The following is a 22464-nucleotide window of genomic DNA, read 5'->3' on the forward strand; positions in this document are numbered from 1 at the left end:
CTTTATCATGAAGGGGTGTTGGATTTTGTCAAAGGCTTTTTCAGCATCTAATGAGATGATCATGTGTTTTTTTTTTCTTTCAGTTTCTTTATATGGTGTATTACATTGACAGATTTTTGTATGTTAAACCATCCTTGCATCACTGGGATGAATTCTACTTGGTCATGATGGGTAATTTTTTTAATGTATTCTTGGATTCGGTTTGCCAATATTTTGTTGAGTATTTTTGCATTAATGTTTATGAGGGAGATTGGTCTGTAGTTCTCTTTCTTTGTTGCATCTTTGTGTGGTTTGGGTATCAGGGTAATTGTAGCCTCATAAAAAAGAGTTTGGTAATGTTCCTTCTGTTTCTATTGTGTGAAACAATTTGAAGAGTATTGGTATTAGTTCTTCTTTGAAAGTCTGGTAGAATTCTGCAATGAAACCATCTGGTCCTGGGCTTTTTTTGGTTGGGAGACTTTTGATGACTGTTTCTATTTCTTTTGGGGTTATTTATCTATTTAGATGGTTTATCTGGTCTTGATTTAATTTTGGTATGTGGTATTTGTCCAGAAAATTGTGCATTTCTTCCTGGTTTTCCATTTTTGTGGAGTACAGGTTTTTGAAGTATTATCTGATGATTCTCTGGATTTCCTCATTGTCTGTTGTTATGTCTCCCTTTTCATTTCTGATTTTGTTAATTTGGGTGCTCTCTCTTTGCCTTTTGGTTAATTTGGCTAGGGGTTTGTCTATCTTGCTGATTTTTTTCAAAGAACCAACTCTTTGTTTCATTGATTTTTTTGTATTGTTCTCTTGTTTTCTATTTCGTTGATTTCAGCCCTCAATTTGATTATTTCCTGGTGTCTATTTCTCCTGGGTGAGTTTGTTTCTTTTTGTTCTAGAGCTTTCAGTTGTGCTGTTAATTCATTGGTATGGGATTGCTCCATCTTCTTTATGTGTGCATTTAGAGCTATGAATTTTCCTCTTAGCACTGCTTTCATAGTGTCCCATAAGTTTGGGTATGTTGTACTTTCATTTTCATTGAATTCTAGGAAATCTTTAATTTCTTTCTTTATTTCTTCCTTGACCCATTGATGTTTCAGGTGGGCATTATCCAGTTTCCATGAGTTTGTAGGCTTTCTATAATTTTTGTTGTTGTTGAAGTCTAACTTTGAGGCATGGTGGTCCGATAAGATACAGGAGGTTATTCCAATTTTTTTGTATCTGTTGAGATTTGTTTCGTGGCCAAGCATGTGGTCAATTTTTGAGAAGGTTCCATGGGGTGCTGAGAAGGTATATTCTTTTGTGTTAGGATGGAATGTTCTGTAGATATCTATTAAGTCCATTTGAGTCATAACATCTGTTAGGTCCTTTATTTCTTTGTTAAGTTTCAGTCTGGTAGATCTGTCTTTTGGTGAAAGTGGGGTGTTGAAATCCCCCACTACTAATGTGTGGGGTTTGATGTGCGTTTTAAGCCCTAGTAGTGTTTCTTTTATGAATGTGGGTGCTTTTGTATTTGGGGCATAAATGTTTAAATTTGAGACTTCATCTTGGTGGATTTTTCCTGTGATAAATATGTAATGTCCATCCTGGTATCTTTTGATTGATTTTAGTTTGAAGTCTATTTTATTAGATATTAGGATAGCTACACCAGCTTGTTTCTTAGGTCCATTTGCTTAGAAGGCCTTTTCCCAGCCCTTTACTTTGAGTTAGTGTCTGTCTTTGAAGCTAAGGTGAACTTCTTGTATGCAGCAGATGGATGGGTCCTGTTTTCTTATCCATTCTGTTAGCCTGTGTCTTTTATAGGTGAGTTGAGACCATTGATACTGATGGATATTAATGACCAGTGATTGTTATTTCTTGTTATTTTTTGTGGTTGTGTTGTGTTGTCCTTTTTTGGTGTATGTTGGTGTGGGATTATCTATTGCCTGAGTTTTCATGGATGTGTTTGGCTTCTTTGGGTTGGATTTTCCCTACTAGTGCTTTCTGTAGGGCTGGGTTTGTGGACAGGTATTGATTAAATCTGGTTTTATCATGGAATATTTCGTTTACTCCACCTATGGTGATTGAGAGTTTTGCTGGGTATAATAGTCTGGGTTGGCATCCATGGTCTCTTAATGTCTGCATAAGATTTGTCCAGGACCTTCTAGCTTTCATAGTCTCTATTGAGAAGTCTGGTGTTATTCTGATGGGTTTGCCTTTATATGTTACTTGGCCTTTTTCCTTTGCGGCTCTTAATATTTTTTCTTTGTTCTGTGTGTTTAGTGTTTTGATTATTATGTGGGGAGGGGACTTTTTTTAGAATCCAGACTATTTGGTGTTCTGTAAGCTTCTTGTATCTTCATAGGTATTTCTTTCTTTAGGTTAGGAAAGTTTTCTTCTATGATTTTGTTGAATATATTTTCTGTGCCTTTGAGTTGGTATTCTTCTCCTTCTTCTATCCCTATTATTCTTAGGTTTGGTCTTTTCATGGTGTCCCAAATTTCTTGGACGTTTTGTGTTATGACTTTTTTGTCTTTAGTGTTTTCTTTGACTGATGCATCTATTTTCTCTATTGGGTCTTCAGTGTCAGAGATTTTCTGTTCCATCTCTTGCATTCAGTTGGTTATGCTTGTTTCTGTAGTTCCTGTTCGTTTAGTCAGGATTTCTATTTCTAGCATTCCCTTAGCATGTGTTTTCTTTATTTTCTCAAATTCATTTTTCAGATCTTGGAATGTTTCTTTCCTCTATTTAATTGCTTTTTCTTGGCTTTCTTTGATTTCTTCCATTTTTTGTTCATTTTTTCTTCCATTTCTTTAAGGGAATCTTTTAATTCCTCTTTAATGGAGTTTTTCATTTCCTTTTTAAGGGAATTTTTTATTTCCTCTTTAAGGGAATCTTTTATTTCTTCTTTAAGGGCCTCTATCATCTTCTTAAAGTCATTTTTAGGATTGATTTCTTCTGTTTCATCTGTCTTGGTATGTTCAGGTCTTGCAGGTGTAGAATCACTAGGTTTTGATGTTGTCATATAGGTCTTTATGTTGTTGCCTGTATTTTTACACTGGTGTCTACTCATCTCTTCCTCTGCTCAGTGCAGGGCCATGTCTGTGTCTGAAAGTGCCTCTCTTGTTCTAATTTTTAGTCTTGGTTCACTAGGAGTTCTTGGTTAGATTGGTGCTGTTGGGCTGTTTCTTTGTGAGCAGCTGATCTCAGTCAGTGAAGTATATACTTATAATTCTGGTGATCTTGTTCGGTGGCTGGGTGGCACCTTCTTCTGTGTTCTCAGGTCACGTTTTGCTCATTCGTCAACTCCTCCTCAGCTGATCTTGTTTCCTCAGACTTCAAACTGTAGGGATCTGAATCCTCTCCTGGATGGATTTCAGCTGAGCAGGGTAGTCTCACCAACACCTCCAAGTTGTTGGTTTTCACAGGATCAGCAGCTGGGCCCTGGGTTGGCCTCAGACAGAGTGTTCAGATCCGTTCTGGTTCTGTCCCATGGAGATAGCTTCTTCCCCCGGTGTTGGGATTAAAGGCGTCCCTGCCTCCGCCGGGCCTGTCTCTCATGTGGATTTCTGTACCACACCTGTGAACCACTGCAGATTCTTTTTTTTATGACAATGAGAAATGTCTGCTTCAGGCAGCACCAATCTACTTCAGAGAAGATAATGGGCACTGAAGAAACCCCCCATGGAGTTTACTTGATTTGTGGCAAAAGTTAGCTACTAGACAAGAAAGTGCCCTTACCTTAACTGCTGACAGTATGCTATCCAAAATAGACAAGCAGAACACAAAAGAAAGGACTGTCAATCCTTGCTAAGACAAGGTAGAAAGGCTCTTTAGAAAATCCTGCTTCACAGATGAGTCTGTCAGATGTGCTAGGCCTGTAGGCTGAAGATGCATGCCCCAACATTGCAGAGAAATCTTGGGTGAGTGTCCAGACAGCCAGCTGTTTCTGTCATTTCTCAAATTTTTTGGAAGTCGTTTGTTTGCACTTCCTGTTTACTTATTATTGCCTTCTCGGGTCTCTGAGGGAGTTGTAGATTAGATAGTTATAGTTTTCCTTGTTAACAAATTCAGAACAGAAACTCACTAAGAAGTGTAAAGTGTATAAGCTTGAAAGACATCAAAAGACAGTTTTGTGTTGGTAATACATGTTGGGATAGAAAGTGAAATAGGTACAACATTTTGGACTCACCAAAATAGGATGAATAATGGATTTTTTTGTTTGAAAATGTCAAATGTTTATGGACTGGACATTGTTAATATAATTCTTGACTGTATATATTGTATATACTTGTACTTATTGTATATAGTTTTTCTTATATTAGTTATAACCTTTTATTATTTTAGACAGAAAAGGGGAAATGTGGTGATATATTGTATACCCCAATATATTGTGTACCCTAATAAACTTATCTGGGGATCAGAGGACAGAGACATCCACTAGATTAGACATAGAGGCAAGACAGTGGTGGCACACACCCTTAGTCCAATCACTTGGGAGGCAGAGATCCATTTGGATCTCTGTGAGTTCAAGGCCACACTGGGAACAGAGTCAGGCAGCTGCGGCAAAATCCTTTAATCCAGTATTTGAGATCTCCTGCTTTTGCTTGGAAAGCACATATGCCTTTAATCTCAGAAAGTGACATGGCTGGGTGGATAAGGGTATGTAAGGTGAGAGGAGATAGGAACTAAGAGCAGTTCAACTGAGACTCTCCAGGGTAATGACTCAGAGGCTTTAGACTGAGGATTTCTGAAAACAGGATTGACTGTGGCTTGCTCTGTTTCTCTCATCTTTCAGATTTTACCCCAATCTCTGGCTCTGAAGTTTTTTTATTAATAAGACCTTTTAAGAGTTGTGTTATACTTCTATATAAAGAAATTTCAGCCCATAAGTTTTCTTCCTTAAAATTTTTAAATTTTTTGTATTAAAACAGAGATATTTGCATAAAACTAAGTTAAAATGTTCCCAGATGTGGATTTGTATGTACATAGTTCATTTCAGTTGCCAGTTACTTTAAAGACATTAAAAACTGATCATTAGTTACCAGATATTACAGATGAAAAATGAAGAATTTTTGTAGTGATAACATCATCCAGAAAGGATTAAGTTGCTCTCTACTGGGCAGTCCTGTATTTTTTGGGGGTGGGGTTGGGACAAAAAGATATTGGTTAGGTTCCTGTTACTAATATCATGTGGAGATGATAGAACTAACTTTGCCAGTGGCAGTGGATTTTGCTGTGTGATAACAGACTTAGTATATGGATTATGTTGCCAGTCTGCTCTGACTGCAGGACACTACTGAGGTAAGATTGTTGAGGTCAATGGCTAATATACATAACTTGTTTATGTCCTTAGACCCACCTAAATAGTAAATAAAACAAAGGACAAGAAAAGAGTGATATTTCTGTAGCCAGAAGTTTCTCTGGTCCTGCTCAGCCTCACAGTCTGGACGAATCTCTCCCATCAGTGGTCCAGTACCACTTATAAAATAATTGCTCAGAGATTTATATTAATTACAAACTGTATGGCCTATGGCTTTAGCTTCTGGCTAGCTAACACTTTCATCTTAATCTATTCCTATTAATCTATGTGTTGCCATTTGGCCATGGTGTTACCAGTCTGCTGGCATTTTGTTGCTCCTTTTTCCGTGGCTGGTGTCTCCTCAACTCTGCCTTTCCTCTCTCATTATCTCTGCTTGGATTTCCCACCTGGCTGTAAGATTTCTTGCCATAGGCTAAAACAGCTTTATTTAGAGCCACACATACACACAGAATACAGAAAGACATACCACAGCACATATCTTCTATTAGCTTCCTTGGGTTTAGAGCCTAGTTTGAGGCAAGTGTTATATCAGCTAAATTTATTTCCCTTTATCCCTCTGCTGCTGGATCATGATATGACTGGTCCCTTTTGAATCTAGTCAAGTAAAATATTCCATTTTTTTTCCTTTATGAAAAACCTGGTAGAGAAATAAGCATGACTTCACAGGTGATTCTCCCTTCTGACAAGTAGGGTAAGTGATTTCTTTGAACAGGCTGGAGCCATTGATAGGATAAGGAGGAACCAATGATATTTGCCGTTATTGTTCTGGTAGATTTAAGACTTTCTAGGCCAAGGGAATTGTGTTCTGCCTTCAGAAACTATGTCCTTGTAGCAGAGAAGCAATCATGGACAACATGTAAACAATTGGTTATGAATATAATACCTTCAATTCCTATTGGCACTAACACTTAATTTTCACACAATTTATATATGTCAATAATATTCTTTTTAGCTTTAAAACTTTAAATATATTTAGTTAAGCTACATTATAATATATGGGCCATCCTTGTAAGAGCTTTGTAAAGCACATTCCTAAAAACTTTGAAAGGATATGAGGTTAGTTTGTGTACTAGTTAAAGAGAACTTGCCAGCACCAGCTCCCAGCAGTTTCTGTGTATCTTCAGAAGATTTGTTGATTTAGCTGCCATCAGATCATCTTACTTTAATCTTAATTTGTTTAATTTTATGTTTTTCCCTCTCCTCCTGATTCCATTCCTTTCTTTCCTTCTCCCAAAGAGTCCTCATCCTACTTTTCTGATACATATACATATATGTATTTCTGTGTTTGTGTCTGTGCATTCGTATAGATAAATAGATTACATACAAGACTGCACACCTCTACTCTGGCACACAGCTCTGCATTTACCTCCTTATACAAATACAGAGATAGATTCTGTAAATGAAAAAAAGGAGTGGCATTTGTCTTTCCAAATCTTCCCTAATGTACTCAATGAACCATCTCCCATTCCATAAAAAACTCAATGAGTTATTCCATCTTGAACCTGATTCATGTGAGGAGTATGTAGATAGATGTGATAAGCTAGAGCAGCTGGTGGACAGAGAAGCATAAGTCCAATCTGAAGGACAGGAAGGAGAGACTAGGAAGGTTTAGTCCAAGTACTCATGTGAAATCTCACTGCATGGCACTTTAACCACACCACTGTGCCTTGCCTCGACCTCTTCCCTGCTGATTATGTGCTCTGTGTGTTGAAATATCCCCATTGATCTTTGCATTTAACCTTCACTATTGAGCAGAGTGTGAACTAGGTTATTTTTTAATGTGTTTTAGCTCTATGATTTCTTTGTAACTTGATTTCTCTCTGTGTGTTGTTATAGGGAACAACGGTGATAACATCACTGTCATCAGTGCTGCATGACAGCAAGGAATTCCCCAACCCAGAGGTATTTGACCCTGGACACTTTCTAGATAAGAATGGAAACTTTAAGAAAAGTGACTACTTCATGCCTTTCTCAATAGGTAATAGAAACTCATTTCCATGGCTCAGTGACATGAGAATCTGTGGACACTTACACAGTGGCTGCTGTGGAATGTCTTTCTGTATGCTGTGAATGTGTGTTTCTCTGATTGGTTGATAAATAAAATGCTGATTGGCCAGTAGCCAGACAGGAAGTATAAGCAGACAAGGAGAATTCTGGGAAGAGGGAAGCTGAGTCAAAAGTCTCCAGCTATACACAGAAGAAGCAAGATGACAAAGAAAAACTGAGAAAAGGTACCAAGTCACATGGCTAAACACAGATAAGAATTATGGATTAATTTAAGATATAAGCACTAGCTAGCAAGAAGTCTGCTGTGACCATAGTTTGAAAATAATATAAGCCTCTGTGTGTTTATTTGGGTCTGAGCAGCTTTAGGACCAGGAAGGACACAGGAAACCTTCCAAATACAAGTGGTACCCTAATGGCCAGTAGACGTGTAATGATCAGGAGTATGACTCTCAGTGTCCATGCAATGTCATGATAAAGAGATTTCTTTCCTGTCAGGCTATGAAACTGAGTCTTTGACTGTTCATCCATTGTTCAAAGCTGAGAAAGCTGAAGAGTAGAGTGTGTTTAATCTTCCTTTAGCTACATTACAGAAATACCAAAGAAACAAAAATTCATTTACACTTCACTCACCATGAAAATGGAGACATCATAATTTATATCATTTTAAATTTAAAACATGTCTTTTTTGCTGTGTCACTCACCTCCATGCTCAAGTATACAATTACAAGTCTCCAAAAAATACAGAAAATTACCAAAGAGTCTCAAGTGTATTTGGTAAATGCGTGAATGAACAATACTTATATTTCAGTTGAACTAGGACAATGAGAAAGACACCCAGATCTCTGGGGTTTGGGGATAAATCAGGACATATATATCTCTCAAACCTTATATATTAAGGCAAAAATGGAGCAACATTCTAATAAATGACTTCCTAGCTGCCTCAAAGGGCATTGGTAATGGAGAATTAGAAGAAATCATGTATCCTTAAAGGAAGTTCATGAACCATTAGATAAGAGCATTTTTACGCAGTTCAGAATTCCAGGAACTTCAAGATCATCATGAGATGATGGAAACACTATAGGTATGGCAGGATATTCTGCAAAGATGATCGGAAACACTGTTCCTTCTCATTCATGATGAGAACAATGAATATTGAGTTCACACCTGCAGTATGTATGCTGCCTTTGGATATGCAGTTTCTGTCCCTGGTTTTGTTATTTGTGATAATGAACACAGAATCCCTCTTCCTCAGTCTCCTAGGCAGTCTGATTGCAGATGTGAATAACCACAACTAATTTTTGCCTAATTAGTTGTCCTTTCATGCAGCCATCCATCCACACACCCATCCAATGACTTACCCTTCATTCATAGTCTCCTGTGTCAGTTACAAGCACAGTGATCCTCACATTTACTAATGAGAATAGTAATCTTCTTTGACTTTTTCCCCCCTAGGAAAACGGATTTGTGTAGGAGAGGGCCTGGCACGCATGGAGCTGTTTCTGTTCCTGACAACCATTTTACAGAACTTTAAGCTGAAATCATTGCTCCACACTAAGGACATCAATATTACCCCAGTGGCCAATGGATTAGCCTCTCTGCCACCCCCTTACAAGATCTGCTTCATTCCTGTCTAAAGAAGATCAGACTTTCTGGTCCAGGCTGTGTTGTTTTCTGCAATCACCTCTAGACCTTCATCCACCTCTCATGGTTGTCCTTCCTCCCCTCTCATGTATTCCCATTCTGTCAAGACACAGGAAACACCTGTCAATCACTGCAATTTCTGGAGTCACTGCACAAATATATTGCTATTTTCTATCCTCTGCAACAGTGTTATTATCCCTTGTGCTAGTGTGTATCTGGTCTTGAGTTAAAAAGGAACTTCCTTGTAAAATAACTAATATAGTAAGATAATTCATGGTCATTTTTCTTCTGCAAGTTTTCAATAATAAATATATTTGATTTGCATACCTGTTTTTAGACTTGCTTACTATTCATATAAAAAAAATGAAAGAAAACAGAGTTTCCAACACATCACGTTGGTCTACATATCGTGAAGCATAGAGAATTCAAACTAGGGTGCTAGAGAGATATTTCATTCATTAAAGTACTTGCCACACAAACCAGAAGATTTAAATCCAGTCTGTGGCATATATATATAATGACCAGGCATTGTGGTGTGTACTTGTTATACCAACACTGGGAAGACAGAACAAGAGATCCTGGGAGCTTGCTGGAAACCCAACCCAGTCTAATTAGTGAGACTTGTGTCCTGGTGGGATACACTATCTCAGAAAACAAGCTTGTCATCTCCTGAGAAACAATACCCAAGGTTCACCTCTGACTTCCACATATGTGTATGTATATGTATATACATTCTCTCACATACATGTAATAGATTATGTACACACATTTACACACCCACATACATATGTGTAAAACAGAATGTGAAGAGGAAGGTGGTACCAAAGCTCTCTGCCTGAGCATCACTTAAAGTCACTGGAAGTATTTGTATTTGAAACAAATAAACAGTGTTCAGGAATAGCTCCACCCTGTAGAAGACAAGTCATAGGGACGAATACACATGCAGGGTCAGGTCATGCCCTGCTTTGCTGCTATTTTCAATAAAAGATAAAGTTTTAAACATGCTTTTGACTTGATGTTCCCAGGTTAGACCTAAACATGCATTTTCATTTTCTATTGCTAACCATATGCTCTATATGTGTCTTTTCTCTTCCCAAAAGAATAATGGTCCCAGGAAGAGTCACATTTCTATAATTTCTAGATGCTACATTCCCTTCCCACTGCATTACAAATAATCAACTGAGAAGTGACAGTACAGATTATCTCTTCCTGTCTTAGTCTCAAAGGAGCCACTTTATCTGGCATTGGTAAGTTCTTACCTTGGGGCCTACTGCAGAGATAGGTTTGCACATACATTAGTGCATAAGAATACATTCAGACATGCTATTCAATCTATATAAAGATTCATGTGGTATACAAAATGTGGCTCTTTAAAAATGAGCAAAAATACTCAATAATATACTATAATGTTATATATTTTTCTAGTAAAGATATGCTACACACTTTACTGCACTATTCTCAGGCCTCTAAACTTGAATTCAAACTTGCTACCTGTTTTCCTGAGTATTCTTATTGCAATCAGATTACAGAGGAAATTCTCATTTCTAAGACCATGTGAAACAATTGCTTTGATAAATTAACTCTCATCTATCTATCATTTATATATCTATCTATTATCTCTCATATATCTATGTATTTTGTCTCTTTCCTACGTCTGTCTATCAACCTATGCTTCTACCTATATCATATTAGTTCTGTCTCTTAAGAAATTTAGCAATTAAAGAAGTGATTTTCTTGACATTGTTTTTATTATTTATCTTGATGTTTGCTGAGCATATATTTCTTTTTTTTTACATTACATTTTTTTATTTTTATTTTGCAATACAATTCAGTTCTACATATCAGCCACAGATTCCCTTGTTCTCCCCCCTCCGGCCCCCCTCACCTTCCCCCAGCCCACCCCCCATTCCCACCTCCTCCAGGGCAAAGCCTCCCCTGCGGACTGATCAACCTGGTAGACGCAGTCCAGGTAGGTCCAGTCCCCTCCTCCCAGGCCGAGCCAAGCGACCCTGCATAGGCCCCAGGTTTCAAACAGCCAACTCATGCAATGAGCACAGGACCCGGTCCCACTGCCTGGATGCCTCCCAAACAGATAAAGCCAATCAACTGTCTCACCCATTCAGAGGGCCTGATCCAGTTGGGGACCCCTCAGCCATTGGTTCATAGTTCATGTGTTTCCATTCGTTTGGCTATTTGTCCCTGTGCTTTATCCAACCTTGGTCTCAACAATTCTCGCTCATATAAACCCTCCTCTTTCGGAAGCTAATTGGACTCCCAGAGATCCACCCGGGGCCTGGCCGTGGATCTCTGCATCCAGATCCCTCAGTAGTTGGATGGGGTTTCTAGCACGACAATTAGGGTGTTTGGCCATCCCTTCACCAGAGTAGGTCAGTTCGGGCTGTCTCTCAACCATTGCCAGCAGTCTGTTGTGGGGGTATCTTTGTGGATCTCTGTGGGCCTCTCTAGCACTTTGCTTCTTCCTATTCTCATGTGGTCTTCATTTACCATGGTCTCCTATTCCTTGTTCTCCCTCTCTGTTGTTGATCCAGCTGGGATCTCCCACTCCCCCAAGCTCTCTTTCCCTCGACCCTCGCCCTTCATTACCCCAACTCAGGTCCAGGCTGTTCATGTAGATCACTTCCATTTCTCTGTCATTGCGCGATCCCCGTGTCTTTCTTGGGGTCCTGTTTTCCAGGTAGCCTCCCTGGTGATGTGAGTAGCAGTCCAGTCATCCTTGTTCCACATCTAGTATCCTCCTATGAGTGAGTACATACCATGTTTGTCTTTCTGAGTCTGGGTTACCTCACTCAGGATGATTTTTTCTAGATCCATCCATTTGTCTGCAAACCTCATGATGTCATTGTTTTTCTCTGCTGAGTAGTATTCCATTGTGAATATGTACCACATTTTGTTTATCCATTCTTCAGTTGAAGGGCATCTAAGTTGTTTCCATGTTCTGGCTATTACAAACAATGCTGTTATGAACATAGCTGAGCATATATTTCTAGAGTGCAAATAATTTATTTTGCTATTCTTCAGGCATTTTTAATTTTTTTATTAAAAATATTTTTCATTTATTTTACACATCAATCAAAGATCCCCCTCTTCCCTCTTACTACCTCCTCTGGTTCCCCCTCCCAAACCACCCTCTACTTCCACCCACAAGAAGGCAAGACCTCCCATGGGGAGGCACATCTAGTAGAGTCAAGTCCAAGCCTTCCCCCTGCCTGAAGACTACAGGAGGTGTCCTATCATAGGTAGTGGACTCCAAAAAGCCCCCTCATGCACCAGGGATGGATTCTGATGCTACCGCCAGGGGGCCCCCAAGCAGATCAAGCTACACAACCGCCATCCAGAGGGCCTAGTCCAGTTCCATGTAGGTTCCACAGCCATTGATCCAACTTTCATGAGTTCTCTCTAGTTTGGTTTGGTCGTCTCTGTAGGTTTCCCCATCATGATCTTGATGCACTTGCTCATAGAATCTCTCTTCTCTCTCTTTGACTGGACTCCTGGAGCTCTGCCTGGTGTTTGGCTGTGGATCTCTGTCTGCATCTGCCTCCATCAGTCACTGGAGAAAAGCTCTGTGATGACAGTTAGGGTATTATTCACCAATCTGATCACTGTGGTAAGCCAGTTCAGTTCAGGCACCCTCTCCACTATTTCTAGTAGTCCAAGCTAGGATCATCCTTGGGGATTCCTAGCAATTTCCCTAGCCCTGGGTTTATCTCTATCCCATGATATCTCCCTCTATCATGTTATCTCTTTCATTGCTTTCCTCCTCCATCCCTGTTCCAGTTCAATCATCCCATTCTTTTATGTTCTCATCCCCTATCCCCTATACTCCATTGCCAACCCCTCATCCCCATTTTACTCATGGAGATTTTATCTATTTCCCCTTCCCATGGTGATCCATGTGTCCTTCTTTGGGTCTTCCTTGTTAGTTAGCTTCTCTGGAGTTGTAGGTTGTTGTCTGATTATCCTTTGCTTTATATCTAGTATCCACTTATGAGTGAGTACATACCATGTTTATCCTTCTAAGTCTGGGTTACCTCACCCAGAATGATATTTTCTAGTTCCATCCATTTGCCTGCAAACCTCATGATATCATTGTTTTTCTGTGCTAAGTAGTACTCCATTGTGTATATGCACCACATTTTCTTTATCCATTCTTCAGTTGAAGGGCATCTAGGTTGTTTGTTTCCAGGTTCTGGCTATTACAAATAATGCTGCTATGAAAATAGCTGAGCATGTGTCCTTTTGGTATGATTGAGCATTCCTTGGGTATATGCACCAGATTTGTTTAGCTGGGTCTTGGGGGAGATTGATGACCAATTTTCTAAGAAAGAGTCATATTGATTTCTAAAGTGGCAGTACAAGCTTGCATTCCCACCAGCAGTGGAGGAGAGTTCTCCTTGCTCCACATCCTCTCCAGCATAATCTGTCTTTTTTTTTTATCTTAGCCATTCTGACAGGTGTAAGGTAATATCTCAGAGTCATTTTGATTTGCATTTCCCTGATGATTAGGAATGTTGAGCATTTCCTTAAATGTCTTTTAGCCATTTGAACTTCCTCTGTTGAGAATTCTCTGTTTAGCTCTATAGCCCATTTCTTAATTGGACTGTTGGGCATTTTGATGTTTAGTTTCTTGAGTTCTTTATATATTCTGGATATCAGCCCTCTGTCAGATGTGGGGTTGGTGAAGATCTTTTCCCATTCTGTAGGCTGTTGCTTTGTCTTGTTGACTGTGACCTTTGCTCTACAAAAGCTTCTCAGTTTCAAGAGGTCCTGGAGAGGGAGTTCCCAGCTGGATCAAGAACAGAGAGGGATAACAAGGAAAAAGAGACCATGATAAATGAAGACCCCATTGGAATAGGAAGAAGCAAAGTGCTAGAGAGGTCCCCAGAAATTCACAAAGATACCTCCACAATTGACTACTGGCAATGGTCCAGAGAAAGCCTGAACTGATCTACTCTGGTGATCGGATGCCCAAACACCCTGTCATGCTAGAACTCTCATCCAATGACTGATGGAATTGAATGCAGAGACCCACGGCCATGCCACAGGTGGAGCTCCGGGAGTCCAATTGTCAAGAAAGAGGAGGGATTGTATGAGCAAGAATTGTTGAGACTGTGATTGGAAAAAGTACAGGGACAAATAGCCAAACTAGTGGAAACACATGAACTATGAACCAATAGCTAAGGAGCCCCCAACTGGATCAGGTCCTCTGGATAAGTGAGACAGTTGATTAACTTGAACAGTTTGGGAGGCCCCCAGGCAATGGGACCAGGACCTGTCCTCAGTGCATGAGCTGGCTGTTTGGAACCTGGGGTCTATGCAGGGACACTTTGCCCAGCCTGGGCGAATGGAGGAGGGGACTGGACCTGCCTCGATTGAATCTACCAGGGTGAGCTGAATCCCCAGGGGAGTCCTTGCCCTGGAGGAGATGGGAACTGGGGGGATGAGCTGGGGGGAGTTTAGGGGGGAAGCTGGAGGAGGGAGAATAGGGGAATCCGTGGCTGATATGTAAAATTAAATTATAAAATAAATTTTAAAAATTAAAAAAATATATAAAACAATCATGCCTGAATATTTTGTGGGCCTCAACTATTTTTCCCCATTTTGTCTCTGATCTTTATATCTGTGTTTTATTATGCATATGTGGCATTTCTTGACTGGCTTTCACATTGTTTATCCTTTCTATTCCTTTTAAATCACATGTACATTTATGTACATATGCATATAAAAATCATAAATTTTGTCATAGTTATAATGTGTCTTTGGTTAATTTACCCATTTTCATATATCATTATATTCTTAACTTTTATGAATTCTTTGATGTTTATTAGTGAACTATGTAGACAGTTTAGCAGCTGAAAGCACTTATGGCACAAGAATGATATCTGAGTTCAGATTCCCAGCATCCACATGAAAGCTGGTCATGTCTGCACACTTCTGAAACCATGTATCCTGATTTAGTATAGACACTCCTTATGTGTGAATCCAAACTTTCAGGCACTGGCCAAAACACACTCTTCATCTGCCCTCAACCTACAGGCCCCTTGAGCCTTTCCAGCCTCCATGTTCAACCATATCCTGTATATCTTGCTCCAGTGTTGAACAGGTTAATTCAGCCTGATCATCTTCTGCATACACACTCTACAACCTCAGAGCTACACCTTAACACCGAACTTGGACAAGGACACATTTTCTTCATATCAGCTGATCTTTTTTTGTTTTTTTATTTTTGTTTTTTGAGACAGGATTTCTCTGTGTAGCTTTGGTGCCTTTCCTGGAACTCACTCTTTAGCCCAGCCTGGCCTTGAACTCATAGAGATCTGCCTGACTCTACCTCCCAAATGCTGGGATCAAAGGCAAGTGCCACCATTGCCAGGCTTATATCAGCTGATCTTTATGTGTCCATCTGACTGCATTCCATCTAAGTCATTTCCAACCTTTAGGCCCACCCTACCCCACATGTTCTGTATTCAATCCAAACCTGTTCTGTCCATATCAGACATAGAACTAACAAAAGAAGTCAACATGCTCAGATAATACTGCAAAAATGCAAACAATATGAAAAATAAAGGCAGTATTTCCTCTACAAAATCCACCAGTCCTATAGAACTATTTGCCAAAGAGAATTACCTAAGACTCCCATGTCCCATCTGTGGTGCCATGGGTCCTTAATCCAGATGTAAAAGATTCCCCATTCTTCATAAAAAGAGGAGTGTTTTCTTCAATGTGCATAATGTCTTTTACAAGACCAATAAGGGCAACTTCCATAGTTTCCTGACCAGTGTTTACAGTACTCTTTAGTTTGATCATAGAGGAAATAAGCATAGGGGACAGGACTTCTAGCAATCAATTTTGGTGTTATAGTGACAAGTACCTCTTTTTGACAACCTGCAGGTGAGCAGTCCCCAAACCCTACCACATGAGTGGTCTGGTTAAACTTCTGGGCATATGTTTCCTGAGCCTCAAATCTCCAAATGTAGAGTTCACTAGTGATAGGGGTGGGTAGAAAGAAACAGAATAAGAAGAGGTGGGGCATGACCTGATAGAGTTGGGCTTGAATCTTGACAGATGAATGTGGCTTCATTCTTCTAAGATCAGAGATAGGCTGTTCGAATTTGGTATCCTCTGAAACTTAAGAGGGCTAGGTCATGTTGGGATCAAAAGATCATCTTGTGTTGGTGGTATAAATGGCTTGAGATGGGAAAGGTGAATGCAATATTAGCAGCAATAAGGGTAGTAAAGATTACCCTGAGGGGACCTGTCCATTTTGGAGCAAGAGCAGGGGAATTGTGTCCCAGAGGAGAGAGGAGAACTAGGTCCCCAATGTTAATTGGAGAGGGAAGGGGGAGAGGCTGAGGCAAATGATGCTGGGTGAAATTCCAAAGAAAGGTGCAGAGATAGTAAAACAAAGGAGTAAGCAAATGATCAGGGAAAGGTGATGGTTGAGACATGAGACCAGGGGGCATAATTGGCCATCCATACATGAGCTCAAAAGGGGAGATGAGGAGGGTTTTTTTTGGGAAGGACCTTTAATCGCAAGAGAGCCAATGGTAGGAGCTTTATCCAATCATGAAGCTCTTGGGAGAGTTTGGTAAAAATGTTTTTGAGGGAACAATTAGTTCATTCAACTTTGCCTGAAGACTGGGGATGGTAAGGGATATGGAAATGCCATGGGATATTAAGGACTTTAGCTAGAGTTTGAGAGACTTGAGAAGTGAATTCAGGGCCATTATCTGATTGAAGGGAGGTAGGAACTCCAAAGTGAGGAATAATTTCCTTGAAAGGGAAACTGTCTGTGACCTTTTATTAGTGGTAGGAAAGGCTTCTATCCATCTTGAGAATGTGTCTACTAGTACTAAAAGGTATCTGAACCATCTAATTGTGGGCATATGAGTAAAATTGAGCTGCCAATCTGATCCAGGGAAGGATCCTCTGGCTTGGTGAGTGGGGAAATGGTAGGATCCAATGCCCAGAGGTAGGGCAAATTTTACATGAAGCTGTGATATTCTTTAGAAAGGACAGATCCTCAGAAGTAGGCTGTAGATAAGTTTTGATAAAGCGAGACAGAGCCTGGGTATTGGGGTGAAAGATCTGGTGGATATAGGACAAAATTTGTTGAGTATCTGGGGATGTTAATGAAGAGGTGGGTTGTAAGATGAGAGTATATCATGGTGGGTGAGAGGAATCCAAGCTTCCTAGAGCTGCTGCTCTAGCTTCCTCATCAGCTTGGTTATTTCCCTTGGAAATAATGGGATTGTTTGTTTGGTGTGATCGACAGTGGACAATTCCTATGACTGTGGGAAAATGAGAAGCCTCTAATATGGCCATGATTTGTTCTTAATTGGTTATGGATACTCCTTTTGTCATTAATAGTCCCTGCTCTTTCAAAATAGCTGCATGTGATAAGAGAATATGGAAAGCATATTTGGAATCTGTATATAAATTTAGGGATTGTCCCTTTGCTAATTGACAAGCATGTGTTAGAGCTATTAATTCAGCCTGCTGATTTGTGGTGTGAGCTGGAATAGGCTGTGCTTCAATAACTATAGTGTCTGAAACGATTGCATATCCTGCTTTACGTACTCCTTCATATAGGAAGGAACTGCCATCTGTATACATGTATAGGTGTCTTGAGGTAATGCTCCTTCCTATATATGTATTGGATAAGGTAGTAACTCTTCTAGAGTTTCAATGCATGAATGCGATGGGGAGTATTCCAGGACTGGTGGGGGAAGAAGATTTGGAATGTTAAGAGGTGGACATTGGTTGAAAAGTCAGTGTTGTGTTCTCTACCAATGCTACCTGAAGAGAGAGAAATCGGAAGGGAGGTAATGTTTGAAGGCCCTTGTATGATAAAAGGTGTGACAGGTGATGAGGAGAAAGGACAGTAATGGGTGACCCAAATGTTAACTTCTTTGACTCGCATATAAGAAGTTTTTTTGACAGGTATGCAACAGGTGCAAAGGAAGTTCCCAGGTGATGACCCATCACCCGAAGGGCATATCCTTCCTTTTCCATAACATAGAGGGAGAAGGGGTGGGTTAAGTCTGGAAAGTGAAGGGCTGGAGCCTGGATAAGGGCTTGTTGAAGCTTATGAAATGGCTTGGTAACAGGGGCTAGAAGAGGTTCATGTGAGTGGTCAAGGGCTGTTTTATATAAGGGATGAGAAAGAAGAGAGAAGGAAGGAATCCAAGAGCGTAGGAAGCCTGCCATTCCTAGAAAAGATAGAATTTCATCCTTTGTTGTAGGAACTGTGAGTGAATGGATTAAGTGCTTTCTATCTAAGGTTATGGCCTTATGAGTTGGAGTAATGACTAATCTTAGATATGTAACCTGAGGAGTGGACAGCTGAACTTTAGAGGGTGAAACCCTGTATCCTTGACTGGACAAAAAGTTTAATAAGGTAGAGGTGTCTGCTGGCTGATCTGCAGGGATGGACTACAAAGGAGAAGATCATCTATATATTGTATGATTTTTGATTTAGGAAGAGACAAGGAGAGTAAGTCAGAAGCTAAAGCCTGGCCAAATAAATGTGGGCTGTCACAGAATCCTTGGGGCAGGACAGTTCAAGTGATTTGGGTAAAGATGTAGGTATCTGGTCAGTCCATGTGAAGGCAAAGATATTTTGTGACTGGGGGTCCAGGGAAATAGAAAAAAGGCATCCTTGAGGTCTACAGCTGAGAAATGGGAGGTTTCTGAGGGGATACTGGAGAGGAGAGTATAGGGATTGGGTACTACAGGGTGAAGGGGAACTACTGCTGAGTTAATAAGTTGGAGGTTCTGAACCAAGCAGTAGGCTCCATTGGGTGTAGGAGTGTTAAAAGGAGACAAGATGGGATGCAAAAGATTTTTCTTAGCAGGTCAGAAATAAGGGGCTTAAGTCCCCTACGGCTTTGGAGAGAAAGTGAGTATTAGGCCCTCGTTATATATTTGGTTGGATTTTGCAGTTGGATGATGACAGGGGATTGATGTTTGGCTATAGAAGGGTTGTGGGTGTCCCACACCTTGGGATCTACCTGTGAGGATGGTGGAGGAAAAGGGGTATCAGATGTGGTTTGAAGGAGAAGAGGGAGAGGAATGCCTGATGCCCCTGGGCTTAGTCTGATCATGGGAGCAAAGGAAATAGAGGTTCCCATTTTGGTGAGAAAGTCCATTCCTAGCAAGGGAACAGGACAGGTTGGTATCACTAGGAAAGAATGGGTGAGGGGAATACCCCTAAAAATACAGCTAAGTGGTGGGTTTTGCTGAACTTGGTAAGATTGCCCCCCTACTCCAACAATAGAGGAACAAGAGGGTAAGGTGGGCCCCCAAAATTTTGTCAGGACTGAAAAGGTGGCCCTGGTATCCAGGAAGAAGGAGATGGATCTCCCTGATACTGTGATGACTACCCAAGGCTCCTTATCAGAAATGGCAGTGGTCTGGCCAAGGGACACCAGGCCCCATCAGTCATCCATTGCCAGACCCAAGAGGCTGGCTGGAGGGCAGTCTGGGCTTGATATACGTGTGTCCCTAGTATGGAGGAAGTCTACACTCCAATGTCTTTCTTGATGGCACCTTGGACATGGTCCTGATGGTTTATGAGTGTTTGGACAGGCCCATGCCCAGTGGCCTTCCTGGCCACATCTGTAACAAAAACGTACAGATTGGTGGGGCTTTGGAGGCCAGGGGGCTTGGGTTTCTGCTTTTGCCCACTGAGAAGCTTTAGCCATCATCACGTATTTTTGTTTATGGGTCTTTTCATCCCTTCCATGATATACCTTAAAGGCTACTGTTAAGGATTCTGCTTGTGGAGTCAGAGGTCCTTTCTCTAGACATTTAAGTTTTGCCTTAATATCTGGGAAACTCTGAGAGAAGAAATAAGTCATAGGAAGTTGTTTTCTATCAGGGGTCTCAGGATCCAAGTTGGTATATTATAAGAGGGCCTTTGTAAGGCGGTTTAGGAATTGAGATAGATTTTCATTTTTCTCCCGTATGACCTCTTGGACTTTTTCATAATTTACTGCCTTAATGGCAGCCTTGTGGAGACCAGCTAGGAGGCAGGTTACAAACCTATTCCTAGGTAGGATGTCTCCTGGGTTATTGTAATCCCATTCAGGCTCCTGGTCTGGGACTGCCCTAGCTCCCACTGGGAGGGGTTATCTGTTTGATGGAGTTCATCTGCATGGACCCTAGCCTGATCCCATACTCACCCATTCTTCTGGGAGGAGATTGTTGGTAAGGATCTTATAGACATAGTGAAAGGTAAGGTCATAGGACTGGGTAATGTACTGGAATTCTTTAATAAAAGTGGAAGAATTGGCAGTATAGGACCCTAACCTTTTTTCTATTTGGAAGAGCTCAGATCATGAGAGGGGGACATTTACTCTGACTAAACCATCCACCCCAGCAACCTCTCACAAAGGGAGAACTGGGGCTGGTGTAGATCGGGGAGGTATAGGAGGTAGAGCGGGAATGAGTAGCAGGACTAGGGGCTGCTGATGAATTGAAAATGGGTGCCAGGGAGAGTTGACCTGGTGGATGACCTGTTTCTGAGGAGGAAGAAAGGGAAACTGAAGGGACTGGAAGAAAGGAAGCTGTGGACTTTGGCTTCAGTTTATATGACGGAGGCTCATTAGCTGGTTCAAAAGAAATTGTTTCATCCTGTTCTGACTTCATAGCTAGCAATAGCTGGGTGGGGGAACAGGAGGCACAGAGAGAAGGCTTGGAGGAAAGGTAAGAGAAGGCTTTTACATATAGGGTCTCTTTCCATCTCCCCAGTCACTCACAATAGTTGTAAAGGTCCTGTACAATATTGGGATCTAGTGTGCTGTTATATGGCCATTTAGATTGATTATCTAAAGGATAATGAGACCAAACTTTATTGCACAGATGAACAAGTTTAGGGCCTTTCAAATTAGGTTCTAGGTGTAAAGGCTTGAGATTTTCTAGGAGGCATTCCAAGAGGGTATGGAGTGAAGGGTTCCCATGGATGAGAGGGGAGGGAATCAGTCACTGCAGCCTGTGGTCACAGGCATCCCCTGACTCAGGGAGGACTGGCCAGGGACCAAGCCATTCAGAGGGTCCTCACCCAACTCAATGGGGGTCCAGCTTAACCTGGCTAAGCTAACAGAGAGACTCGGGTGTCTAGTACCAGGGCTTCAGTAGAAGCGAGAGGGCAAGAGAAAACCGAGCTCTAGGGGGAAGGACTCATCCAGAGGAAAGGGCTAAAAAGGGAAACTTTCGTGGCTCCTCTTGTGGGAAGATGGGAGAGCACAGGAAGGGATGCTTAAGACTGCCTGACTGTAGCTCTGAGGATGGGGGGGGGGGGGTCAGGTGAAGAGGGCCAGCTGTAGCTTTAAAGACCATGACTGGGGGTACCTCCACTAAAGTACTAGAAGGGTGCCGGACACTCAGCCGTCACTTCCTCAGACCCAGGGAAACGTTTACACTGACCAAAAGGGGAACTCAGCTAATTGCCACTGTTGGAGGGAATGCTGAGCAATGGGGGAGCCGGAAGTTTGGTCTGTTGCAGATGAACTGGAGATGAGAGATAGAGTCCTAGTGTGGCTCAGACCATAGGGGAGAGCACAGGTACCAAGGGAGTCTATCCCAGGTTTCAGCACCAAAATGTTAGTAAGCTGCACCAAAAATGTTAGTAAACTGGTTGCAAAAGGTAAGTTTTGCAACTCTGTGGGTTTGGTGTCCTGACTACCTGGGGAGTCAGGCAACACCTTGGGCTGTGTGGCACAGCTGTGATGGCTGCAACTGCAAAGAGACAGTTCAGCCCTGGAGGACGAGGTACCCGGGACACCTTGAGCTGCTCAGAACAACAGCTCTGCCCTGAAGGTGTCCTGGACACCTAGAGCTGTTTAGCACAGCTCTGTTGACTGGGACTGCAAAGAAGCAGCCCAACCTTGGAAAGGAAGGTTTTCTAACTTCTCAGGAGAGTCAGGCCTGGAACTGCTTCAGCAAGGAAGGGTCTCTTGACCCTTCAGGAAAGTCAGGCTATACCTGGTGTGATGGAGAATGGTCTCTCTGCAGGATATAGCAATCCTGCTCCTCTCCTGGAGAGCTGCAATCTCTGGCTCAGTGTTACCAGCTCTCTCTTGCTCAGTCCACTACGGGATGTCTTAGCAGGGTTCTTCTATTCAGCTCCCCCTTGCTCAATCCACTATGGGATGTCTTAGCAAGGTTCTTCTATTCAGCTCCCCCTTGCTCAATCCACTATGGGATGTCTTAGCAAGGTTCTTCTGTTCAGCTCCCCCTTGTTCAAACCATTATGGGATGTCCAAGCAAGGTTCTTCTGTGCACCAGTGAATGAAGGTCTTCACCCAAACCTCTTTCTCAAAAGAGATTTATTAGGGAAGGAGGAGTCCAGGAGAGTAGCTGCCTCTACCAGGGTGGAGAGAACAGCTCACAACTGATCAGGTAGGGCAGTTTATATAGGATGTCCAGGGGGTGGAGTCAACTGTGATTGGTTAGTTTTTTTCTGCCCAGGGATTGGCCAGTTTGGTGGGCAAGGGTCAGAGATGGCCCTG

The 22464-nt window shown here is 41.5% G+C and overlaps 1 protein-coding gene across 3 annotated transcripts in view; it reads left to right on the forward strand.

Moving 5' to 3' along the window:
- The window catches only part of LOC128094919 (cytochrome P450 2C25-like), a 66075-nt gene extending 57150 nt beyond the window's left edge, over window positions 1–8925 (forward strand). For all 3 annotated transcript variants that reach the window (XM_052713521.1, XM_052713523.1, XM_052713522.1), the window contains 2 exons: window positions 7121–7262; window positions 8744–8925. In XM_052713521.1, the coding sequence (XP_052569481.1) occupies window positions 7121–7262; window positions 8744–8925 (324 nt within the window). The remainder of the gene's footprint in view (window positions 1–7120; window positions 7263–8743) is intronic.
- Window positions 8926–22464: the final 13539 nt, after the last annotated feature.

This window comes from Peromyscus californicus, unplaced genomic scaffold, assembly GCF_007827085.1.
Source record: "Peromyscus californicus insignis strain IS unplaced genomic scaffold, ASM782708v3 Scaffold_4__1_contigs__length_199733344, whole genome shotgun sequence".
Taxonomy (NCBI): Eukaryota; Metazoa; Chordata; class Mammalia; order Rodentia; family Cricetidae; genus Peromyscus; species Peromyscus californicus.